Here is a 12,008-nt window from a genome sequence, read left to right as displayed (position 1 = left end):
TCGGTTCCATACGAGGCCTCTGCAACATCTGTTCCTTACCAAATGGAATGCTTTTCATAAAATAAATAATATACACATAATATAAACAATAAAAACACAGACTAAGGTCCTTTCTTTAGAAGTAAGGAGGTCGTTAGCCTGGACGGCTACAGTCATCCCATCTGGACAAAGGGAGACCCCTTTAGATATCTGCTTAGGAAATTCTGTCAACGGATGCCAGCCTTCAGGGCTGGGGAGCGGTGTCAAGAAGGTTTTGTTTCCAGGGGCAGTGGACCAAGGAAGAAAGTTGCCTGCCAATAAATATATTGGAACTTCGGGCCATATACATGGCACTGATTCAGGCAAAGGACATCCTTCAGGGGAAACCATTTCAGAACCGTTCGGACAGTGCGACGGCAGTAGCGTACCTCAACCATCAGGGAGGATCTCGCAGCGAAAAAGCAATGAAGGAGGTCAGCCACAAATTAAAGTGGGCAGAACTTCATACAGCCTTGTCCACAGTATTCATCCCTAGAGTTCTAAACTGGGAAGCGGGCTTTCTCAGTCGACATGCCATTCATGCAAGTGAATGGCCTCTACACCCAGAGGTCTTCCAGACCCTGTTCGAGAGGTGGGGGTTGCCGGAGATAGATCTCATGGTGTCTCGTCAGAACAACAAAGTTCTGGCATACGGGTCAAGAACAAAGGATCCCAGAGCAGTCTCTGTGGATGCCCTGTCGGAGAGATGTGACTTTCATCTGGCCTATGTGTTTCCACCAATCGCCTTATTACCCAGGGTAAAACAGGGAAAGGGTGCCATGATACTAATAGCTCCGGCTTGGCCCAGAAGACATTGGTACATAGATCTGCAGAGGCTGTCGATGGATGCTCCATTCCTACTCCCTCAACATCCAGATCTACTGAGTCAAGGTCCTTGTTATCACAGACACCTTGATCGTCCGTCTTTGACGGTGTGGCTCTTGATACCTCTATCATGAAGTCAAGAGGATTCTCACAACAGGTAATTCAAACAATGCTCAGAGCAAGGAAACCTTCCTCAGCTCGCATTTATCACCGAATATGGCAAACCTATCTTCAATGGTGCAGCGAAAGGAAATTTGACCCTAGGTTTTTCAGAGTTTTCCAGGGTCTTTGCATTCCTTCAGGAAGGAATGAATAAAAGGTTTAAAGGTGGCTTCTTTGAGAGTGCAAGTGTCAGCATTGACTGTATGGTTCCAAAAGAAAATTGCCAACCGACAGGATGTGTGCACTGTTTTCCAGGGAATGCTGCTCATTCAACCTCTTATTGTTCCTCCTACAGTGCCTTGGGACTTAAGTTTAGTCCTAAAGGCCCTTCAAGTTGTCCCATTTGAACCACTTAAAAGAGAGGATCTTAAATGGTTGACAGCTAAAGATCTCTTTCTACTGGCCATGGCTTCAGCTAGAATAGTTTCAGATTTAGCGGCATTGTTGTGTCGTACTCCATTTCTGATTATTATTATTTTTTTATCCAGATAGAGCAATTCTCAGAAGTACATCTGGGTATCTTCCCTAAGATAGTGTCTAAATTCCAGTTAAACGAAGAAATTGTAGTCTCGCTTTCCAGGAACCGGGCCTTTCTGCGGCAGATGCATCTCTGGACGTGGTCCGTGCCTTAAGGATCTACGTAGATTGTACCAGTGCTATCAGAAAGAGAGATTCTCTTTGTTCTCTACAGATTTTACAAAAGAGGATGGCTTGCTGATGAGCAGACTCTGGCAAGGTGGCTTCGGATGATGATTTCGGAAGCATATTCTCAAGCTGATCTCCCTATTCCAGCTGATGTCTCTGCTTACTCTACTCATAAGGTAGGCCCATCATGGGCAGCACAATGTGGTGCTTCAGCAGAACAGATACAGTATGTTATGCAGCCACATGGTCTTCCATTAACACATTCATTAGACATTATGCCGTTGATACCTTTGCCTCTTATGACGCTGAATTTGGGCGAAGGATTCTCCTGTCCAATCAGGATCATCCCCACCACTAAATTGCTTTGGGAAATCCCAATGTTATCCTGTGGATAAATCTGTGGACCCTGCAGTAGAAATATACGTTATGGTAAGAACTTACCATTGATAACAGTATTTCTCCTAAGATCAAAGGATCCACAGGGATCCCACCCTGATGCACCTGATTTAAGGATCCTTTTACTCATTAACCTCTTCCTTCTTGCATGGAAGGGTATGCATGTGTGTTGTTCTCGCCTGATTAGGGCTATCTACGATGCTCATGCCTTGAGCTTTGGAAAAACAACTGATTTGCCTGAGTCAGGAGGCAGGGATATACGGACGGGCCCGTTGCATGCTGGGAGGCCGAAAAGCTTTGACCGTTTGGGGCAAATCCTCTGTTGCTTCATCATGCCCCAATGTTATCCTGTGGACGTATCAACGGTAAGTTCTTACCATAACGTATATTTTTCTCCCCTCATTTTTTCAACTCCTCACTCTACGCTTTTCTTGTTTTTTTATTTATTTATTTCTTTGTTTGTTTATTTTTAGGGGTGGTGGAGGGTCTGTTGGTGTTAAAAATAAACGACAAGACATTTGGGCTGATGTTGCGCACAAAGGCAGGCATGTTCTGAGGACAACATAAAATCAAAGAATATAAAATTGATATCACTGACCTATTTGCTGTGGCCTGTTTTCTATGAAACAGTCTTTTTAGTAGATATTTTATTTTATACATACAAGTAACATAGTTAATGAGGTTGAAAATAGGCAAAATGCCCATCGGGTTCAACCTGTATTCTGTATTAAGCCGAGTTCATTATAATGTCCCTGCGGAAGTAATGTTTTATGTCTAGTTAACAACTATAAATCATGTTCCTCCCAGATTATCAATGTTAATATTTTAAATGCTATTCAGCCGAACACTGTAACATACCCAACAATCTTGTAGGCACTTGTAGTTGCTCTCAAGGCCATATTAATCTAAAATAATCTAAAAATTGATTCTAGAACATATGTTGTCATTACTGTGATTTCTCTGACGTCCTAGTGGATGCTGGGACTCCGTCAGGACCAAGGGGAATAACGGCTCCGCAGGAGACAGGGCACAAAATTTAAAAGTTTGACCACTAGGTGGTGTGTACTGGCTCCTCCCCCTATGACCCTCCTCCAAGCCTCAGTTAGGTTTTTGTGCCCGTCCGAGCAGGGTGCAATCTAGGTGGCTCTCCTAAAGAGCTGCTTAGAAAAAGTTTGTTAGGTTTTTTTATTTTCAGTGAGTCCTGCTGGCAACAGGCTCACTGCAACGAGGGACTTAGGGGAGAAGAAGTGAACTCACCTGCGTGCAGGATGGATTTGCTTCTTAGGCTACTGGACACTAGCTCCAGAGGGACGATCACAGGTACAGCCTGGATGGGTCACCGGAGCCGCGCCGCCGACCCCCTTGCAGATGCCGAATAGAGAAGAGGTCCAGAAACCGGCGGCAGAAGACGTCTCAGTCTTCATGAGGTAGCGCACAGCACTGCAGCTGTGCGCCATTGCTCTCCGCACACTTCACACCAGCGGTCACTGAGGGTGCAGGGCGCTGGGGGGGGCGCCCTGGGCAGCAATGTAATATACCTATTCTGGCTAAAATATATCACATATAGCCCCTGGGGCTATATGGATGTATTTAACCCCTGCCAGGTTCCAAAAAAATACCGGGAGAAGAAGCCCGCCGAAAAGGGGGCGGGGCCTATTCTCCTCAGCACACAGCGCCATTTTCCTGCCCAGCTCCGCTGCGAGGAAGGCTCCCAGGACTCTCCCCTGCACTGCACTACAGAAACAGGGTAAAAACAGAGAGGGGGGGCACTTATTGGCGATATTTATAATATTTGAGCTGCTATAAAGGGAACACACTTATTAAGGTTGTCCCTATATATATTTATAGCGCTTGGGTGTGTGCTGGCAAACTCTCCCTCTGTCTCCCCAAAGGGCTAGTGGGGTCCTGTCTTCTATCAGAGCATTCCCTGGGTGTCTGCTGTGTGTCGGTACGTGTGTGTCGACATGTATGAGGACGATGTTGGCGTGGAGGCGGAGCAATTGCCTGTAATGGTGATGTCACCCCCTAGGGAGTCGACACCAGAATGGATGGCTTTGTTTATGGAATTACGGGATAGTGTCAGCACGCTACAAAAGTTGGTTGACGACATGAGACAGCCGGCAAACCAGTTAGTACCTGTCCAGGCGTCTCCGACACCGTCAGGGGCTGTAAAACGCCCTTTACCTCAGTCGGTCGACACAGACCCAGACACTGACACTGAATCCAGTGTCGACGGTGAAGAAACAAACGTATTTTCCAGTAGGGCCACACGTTATATGATCACGGCAATGAAGGAGGCTTTGCATATCTCTGATACTGCAAGTACCACAAAAAGGGGTATTATGTGGGGTGTGAAAAAACTACCGATAGTTTTTCCTGAATCAGAGGAACTGAATGAAGTGTGTGATGAAGCGTGGGTTACCCCAGATAGAAAACTGCTAATTTCAAAGAAGTTATTGGCATTATACCCTTTCCCGCCAGAGGTTAGGGCGCGCTGGGAAACACCTCCTAGGGTGGATAAGGCGCTCACACGCTTATCAAAGCAAGTGGCGTTACCGTCTCCTGATACGGCCGCCCTCAAGGATCCAGCTGATAGGAGGCTGGAGAATACATTAAAAAGTATATACACACATACGGGTGTTATACTGAGACCAGCAATCGCCTCAGCCTGGATGTGCAGTGCTGGCGTGGCTTGGTCGGAGTCACTGTCTGAAAATATTGATACCCTGGATAGGGACAGTATTTTACTGACTATAGAGCAGTTAAAGGATGCATTTCTTTATATGCGAGATGCACAGAGAGATATTTGCACTCTGGCATCAAGAGTAAGTGCGATGTCCATATCTGCCAGAAGAAGTGTATGGACGCGCCAGTGGTCAGGTGATGCGGATTCCAAACGACATATGGAAGTATTGCCGTATAAGGGGGAGGAATTATTTGGGGTCGGTCTATCGGATCTGGTGGCCACGGCAACGGCCGGAAAATCCACCTTTTTACCCCAGGTCACCTCCCAGCAGAAAAAGCCGCAGGCTTTTCAGCCGCAGTCCTTTCGTTCCTATAAGAACAAACGAGCAAAAGGACATTCCTATTTGCCCCGAGGCAAAGGAAAGGGTAAGAGACTGCAACAAGCAGCTCCTTCCCAGGAGCAGAAGCCCTCCCCGGCTTCTACAAAGGCGTCAGCATGACGCTGGGACCTTACAAGCAGACTCAGGGGCGGTGGGGGGTCGCCTCAAACATTTCAGCGCACAGTGGGCTCACTCGCAGGTGGACCCCTGGATCCTGCAGGTAGTATCTCAGGGTTACAGGTTGGAATTCGAGAAGTCCCCTCCTCGCCGTTTCCTAAAGTCTGCTTTGCCAACGTCTCCCTCCGACAGGGCGACGGTATTGGAGGCCATTCACAAGCTGTATTCTCAGCAGGTGATAGTCAAGGTACCCCTCCTACAACAGGGACAGGGGTATTACTCCACGCTATTTGTGGTACCGAAGCCGGACGGCTCGGTAAGACCGATTCTAAATCTAAAATCTCTGAACCTGTACATACAAAAATTCAAGTTCAAGATGGAGTCACTCAGAGCAGTGATAGCGAATCTGGAAGAAGGGGATTTTATGGTGTCCTTGGACATCAAGGATGCTTACCTTCATGTTCCAATTTGTCCTTCACACCAAGGGTACCTCAGGTTCGTGGTCCAAAACTGTCATTATCAGTTTCAGACGCTGCCGTTTGGATTGTCCACGGCACCCCGGGTCTTTACCAAGGTAATGGCCGAAATGATGATCCTTCTTCGAAGAGAAGGCGTCTTAATTATCCCTTACTTGGACGATCTCCTGATAAGGGCAAGATCCAGAGAACAGCTGGAGGTCGGAGTAGCACTAACCCAAGTAGTGCTCCAACAACACGGGTGGATTCTGAATTTTCCAAAATCCCAACTGATCCCGACGACACGTCTGTTGTTCCTAGGGATGATTCTGGACACTGTTCAGAAAAAGGTATTTCTTCCGGAGGAGAAAGCCAGGGAGTTATCCGATCTAGTCAGGAACCTCCTAAAACCAGGAAAAGTATCTGTGCATCAATGCACAAGAGTCCTGGGAAAAATGGTAGCTTCTTACGAAGCGATTCCATTCGGCAGATTCCATGCACGAACTTTTCAGTGGGATCTGCTGGACAAATGGTCCGGATCGCATCTGCAGATGCATCAGCGGATAAAATTGTCCACAAGGAACAATGCTCTAAGCCTGGCAAAACCTCTGCTTCAGGGTCAGCCGGTGTTGATTCAGTCGGACAACATCACGGCAGTCGCCCACGTAAACAGACAGGGCGGCACAAGAAGCAGGAGGGCAATGGCAGAAGCTGCAAGGATTCTCCGCTGGGCAGAAAATCATGTGTTAGCACTGTCAGCTGTGTTCATCCCGGGAGTGGACAACTGGGAAGCAGACTTCCTCAGCAGACACGATCTGCACCCGGGAGAGTGGGGACTTCATCCAGAAGTCTTCCACATGATTGTGGTCCATTGGGAAAGACCAATGGTGGACATGATGGCGTCCCGCCTCAACAAAAAACTGGACAGGTATTGCGCCAGGTCAAGAGACCCTCAGGCAATAGCTGTAGACGCTCTGGTAACACCATGGGTGTACCAGTCAGTGTATGTGTTTCCTCCTCTGCCTCTCATACCAAAAGTACTGAGAATTATACGGCAAAGGGGAGTAAGAACGATACTCGTGGCTCCGGATTGGCCAAGAAGAACTTGGTACCCGGAACTTCAGGAGATGCTCACGGAAGATCCGTGGCCTCTACCTCTAAGACGGGACCTGCTTCAGCAGGGACCGTGTCTATTCCAAGACTTACCGCGGCTGCGTTTGACGGCATGGCGGTTGAACGCCGAATCCTAAGGGAAAAAGGCATTCCGGAAGAGGTCATCCCTACCCTGGTAAAAGCCAGGAAGGAGGTGACTGCACAACATTATCACCGCATTTGGAGAAAATATGTTGCGTGGTGTGAGGCCAGGAAGGCCCCGACGGAGGAATTTCAACTGGGTCGATTCCTACATTTCCTGCAAACAGGATTGTCTATGGGCCTCAAATTAGGGTCCATTAAGGTTCAAATTTCGGCCCTGTCGATTTTCTTCCAGAAAGAATTGGCTTCAGTTCCTGAAGTCCAGACTTTTGTAAAAGGAGTACTACATATACAGCCCCCGGTTGTGCCCCCAGTGGCACCGTGGGATCTTAATGTAGTTTTGGATTTTCTCAAATCCCATTGGTTTGAGCCACTCAAATCGGTGGATTTGAAATATCTTACATGGAAAGTAACCATGCTACTGGCCCTGGCTTCAGCCAGGAGAGTGTCAGAATTGGCGGCTTTATCGTATAAAAGCCCATATCTGATTTTCCATTCGGACAGGGCAGAACTGCGGACGCGTCCTCACTTTCTGCCTAAGGTGGTTTCAGCGTTTCACCTGAACCAGCCTATTGTGGTGCCTGCGGCTACTAGCGATTTGGAGGATTCCAAGTTGCTGGACGTTGTCAGAGCATTGAAAATATATATTTCAAGGACGGCTGGAGTCAGAAAATCTGACTCGCTGTTTATACTGTATGCACCCAACAAGCTGGGTGCTCCTGCTTCTAAGCAGACGATTGCTCGTTGGATTTGTAGCACAATTCAACTTGCACATTCTGTGGCAGGCCTGCCACAGCCTAAATCTGTCAAGGCCCATTCCACAAGGAAGGTGGGCTCATCTTGGGCGGCTGCCCGAGGGGTCTTGGCATTACAACTCTGCCGAGCAGCTACGTGGTCAGGGGAGAACACGTTTGTAAAATTCTACAAATTTGATACCCTGGCTAAGGAGGACCTGGAGTTCTCTCATTCGGTGCTGCAGAGTCATCCGCACTCTCCCGCCCGTTTGGGAGCTTTGGTATAATCCCCATGGTCCTGACGGAGTCCCAGCATCCACTAGGACGTCAGAGAAAATAAGATTTTACTTACCGATAAATCTATTTCTCGTAGTCCGTAGTGGATGCTGGGCGCCCATCCCAAGTGCGGATTGTCTGCAATACTTGTACATAGTTATTGTTACAAAAAAATCGGGTTGTTATTGTTGTGAGCCGTCTGTTCAGAGGCTCCTACGTTTGTCATACTGTTAACTGGGTTCAGATCACAAGTTGTACGGTGTGATTGGTGTGGCTGGTATGAGTCTTACCCGGGATTCAAAATCCTTCCTTATTGTGTACGCTCGTCCGGGCACAGTATCCTAACTGAGGCTTGGAGGAGGGTCATAGGGGGAGGAGCCAGTACACACCACCTAGTGGTCAAACGTTTAAATTTTGTGCCCTGTCTCCTGCGGAGCCGCTATTCCCCTTGGTCCTGACGGAGTCCCAGCATCCACTACGGACTACGAGAAATAGATTTATCGGTAAGTAAAATCTTATTTTTTAGTGTAGGCTAAACAACCGCCAATTGCACCTACATTTACAGTTTACATTAACACCTTTTGTGTGTATCACAGGCTTAGTTCAAAAACATTGGGAATGTTTTTTGTTAGGTCAGTGAAGTTATATCTTTTTGTTTCCAATTTTAGATTTTATCCTCAAAATAGAAATATTATAACTTTTATACAGCCTATCGTACAAGATTTTACAGTCAAATTATTAAAAATACCATGTTTTGCTATCTTTTAGGACTTGATGACTTTTAGTACAAAATCCCCAGAAGAGCGCTTAAAACCTTTTATTAAGCAGGTAAGTGTACAATTTTACTACTGGGTGATACCTGTTTATCCTTTACCCAACTGTTTTCTTTCTTTTTGTGCTATCTGTACTGTTTCTGCTGAGGAGATCAGCCATATGCTCTTTGGTAAGGCTAAACAACCGCCCATTGTGCTTTCATTTACAGTGAACACCTTTTGTACTTCTCAACACCTTTTGTACTTCTCACAGACTTCATTTAAAAGCACTTAAAATGTTTAAGTATAATAATATTGTGAGGCCGTTAGCAGTAACAGAATAAGTGAAAGCAATTTGAGGAGAAAAACTAACTATGCCTTTGCTAAAAAGCATGTAACCTTGTTTATCAGTTGAATATGTTATGTAAAAAAAAAAAATAAGCAGTCTTTCTCTCTTTTTTTTTTTTATAACAATACATTTTTATTGATTTAAGCAATAATAAAGTAAAGTGTACAAGCAATGTTGTGGTCAAATTTCACAAGTCCACAGGTAAAAAGACATAAGTTAGTACTTTATGTGAAACTGGACCATCAAACAATCAAGTAATCAAATAAGGGGGGAAACATGAGGACCAGACAAGGATGAACATAAGCAGTACATCATGCATGTCTATTGTGAATTGTTCAATATAACGGGTTCAGAGTAAATCACGAGTCTGTGTTGTCTTCCGGAGAATTTAAAATTGTGAAATCTACAGGACTACTGTATACAGTATATAGTTGACTGTCCCTAACTCTCCCGGTATTCACTCCACTTGAACCACTTTAATGTGTATCGAAGAGGCTGATGAAGTATATTTACAATTGGCTGTGTCAAGCAGATAATGTTTGTGAATTTTATTCTCAATGATCCGTATACAAGGCACGGTAGCTGATTTCCATAACTGTGCTATAGCAGCCTTAGTAGATATCAAATTGTTATCACCACTAAGAAGCTGGTGTGAAGAATGATGAAATAGTGCCACGACAGGGTCGGCAGGGACAGTCACGTGCAATACACTTCTATGAGAGTACATGACAATCCCAAAAGAAATGATAGATATTACCTACACAACCACAGTTCCTCCAGCAATACCGGGAAGTGGAAGGCTATATACTGTGTTGCCACTCTGGTGTGAAGTACACAGTTTGTAAAACATCTCGGAGTGGCTCAAACATTTGGACATCTTATAACAGTTGTAAGACATAGATTCCCATTCATCTTCGTGCAGTGTTGTAAATAAAACCTTTTGCCATTTGACAAGGGCTGGTTATTTTCCTTTTTTTAAATTAATCACTATATATTGATACCATTTTGTTAAACCTTCTCGGTGTTGTGAGGAAGTCAGTCGAGAAAACAGTATTTTGGGGAAGGAGGGGATACCATGCACCTTTCGAAGGTAGGTATTCAACCAGTGACACAACTGAAGGTATTTATTAAAAAAAAAAAAATGTTGGAATATGAAATTGGATTTGGGAAAAAGATGTAAGTCTTCCCTCAGAAAAAAAATATCTTTTAAGCTTGCGAGGCCTACTGAATGCCAAGAGTCAAGCTTTAAGTCATGTATGAGCCATGCTATAGTCAAAATAGGTAGGTCTGGGGCGGGTAGGAATAAATATATATATATATATATATATATATTGCCACTTGTACCTATATTTGTCTTTGAGTAATTTAACTACTGCTTCCGGGAAAATAAAAGGGAAACCCTCAGTCTTGGATGTGTTCAATTTGTAGAAAGAAATGTTTGTATACATATTTAATACTTTGTGGAGGGATGGGAGAGATGTTTTAGGATGCAGTAAACATAAGAGGATATCATCTGTAAATAAATTTTGTGGAAAACTCCCTCTATTCTCAGGTCATCTGATGTCTTCAGTAGATCTATTTTTTTCAGCCAGAGGCTCAATGGCCAGAGCAAAATCAATGGGAGACAATGGGCATCCCTATCTAGTGCCATTGGTAATGTCAAACCCAGAGGTTATACATCCGTTTACAGATACCTTCGCGGAGGGAGCAGAATATAAGGCCAAAATAGAGTGAAAAATCCAGACTTGAATGCCAAATTGTCAGTACCAACTGCAGATAACCCCCAATGCAGTTATTCAACGCCTTTTTGGCATCCAGAGACATTTTTTAGAGTCACAGTATTATATGACGTTAAACACTCTTTGAGTATTATCTGGAGCCTGCCTGCCCGGAAAAAATCCAACCTGGTCTGCTGCAATTAGCGAGGCAAGAAGAGGACCAAGGCAAGTGGCAATTAGTTTAGCGAAGAGTTTGATGTCCGTATTTAGCAGGGCTATTGGTCGATTTTTTTGGTACAATAGTGGGGGTTTTACCCTGCTTTGGAATCGCTATGACTTGTGCTTCCAGCATTTCTTTAGGAAGTTTCCTGGTTTTAGACGCCTCATTAAAGACTGCTAAGAGTTTGAGAGCTAAACTGTGTTTATAGCATTTATCAAAATGTGTTGGATAGTTATCTAGACCTGGGGCTTTATCAGCTGGCATAGCATCGATAGCTGCTTCTACTTCAGACAGAGACCAGGGAGCACTAAGGAACCGACAAGCGTCTCCCAGAGTCCACGGCAGGCAGGTTCAAAGCACTCAGAAAAGCATCAACATCAGAATCTGTGATAGAGCTGGGAGTAGTACTTCGCAAATGTACAGTATTTGCAATATCATACGAAAAAATACAAATATATGTTATGGTAAGAACTTGCCGTTGATAACGGTATTAATCCTAAATCCACAGGATAACAATGGGATATGATGAAGCGACAGCGGTTTTGCACCAATCGGCCTCCCAGCATGCAACGGGCCCGTCCATATATCCCCGCCTCCTTGCTCAGGCAAATCAGTTGTATTCGAAAGCTCAAGGCAGAAGCATCATAGATAGCCGTAACCAGGCGATAAGAACACACATACACACCCTTCCGTACAAGAAGGAAGAGGTTAGTGAGTAAAAGGTTCCGCAAATCAGGTGCGTCAGGGTGGGATCCCTGTGGATCCTGTGGACTTAGGAGAAATATCGTTATCAAAGGTAAGTACTTACCATAACGTATATTTCTCCGGCAAGGTCCACAGGTTATCCACAGGATAACATTGGGATTTCCCAAAGTAATTTAGTGTTGGGGACGCTCCTGATTGGGCAGGAGAATCCTTCGCCTGAATTCAGCATCATGAGAGGCAAAGGTATAAACGGCATAATGTCTAATGAATGTGTTAATGGAAGACCATGTGGCTGCCTTACATATCTGTTCTGCTGA

General features: G+C 45.1%; 1 protein-coding gene across 4 annotated transcripts in view; it reads left to right on the top strand.

Moving 5' to 3' along the window:
• The window catches only part of WDR75 (WD repeat domain 75), a 1,043,598-nt gene that overhangs the window by 851,581 nt on the left and 180,009 nt on the right, over window positions 1-12,008 (top strand). For all 4 annotated transcript variants that reach the window (XM_063934110.1, XM_063934109.1, XM_063934108.1 and 1 more), the window contains one exon: window positions 8,716-8,775. In XM_063934110.1, the coding sequence (XP_063790180.1) occupies window positions 8,716-8,775 (60 nt within the window). The remainder of the gene's footprint in view (window positions 1-8,715; window positions 8,776-12,008) is intronic.

The sequence above is a fragment of the Pseudophryne corroboree genome, chromosome 7, assembly GCF_028390025.1.
Source record: "Pseudophryne corroboree isolate aPseCor3 chromosome 7, aPseCor3.hap2, whole genome shotgun sequence".
Taxonomy (NCBI): Eukaryota; Metazoa; Chordata; class Amphibia; order Anura; family Myobatrachidae; genus Pseudophryne; species Pseudophryne corroboree.
This window is presented reverse-complemented; position numbering and strand designations above follow the sequence as displayed.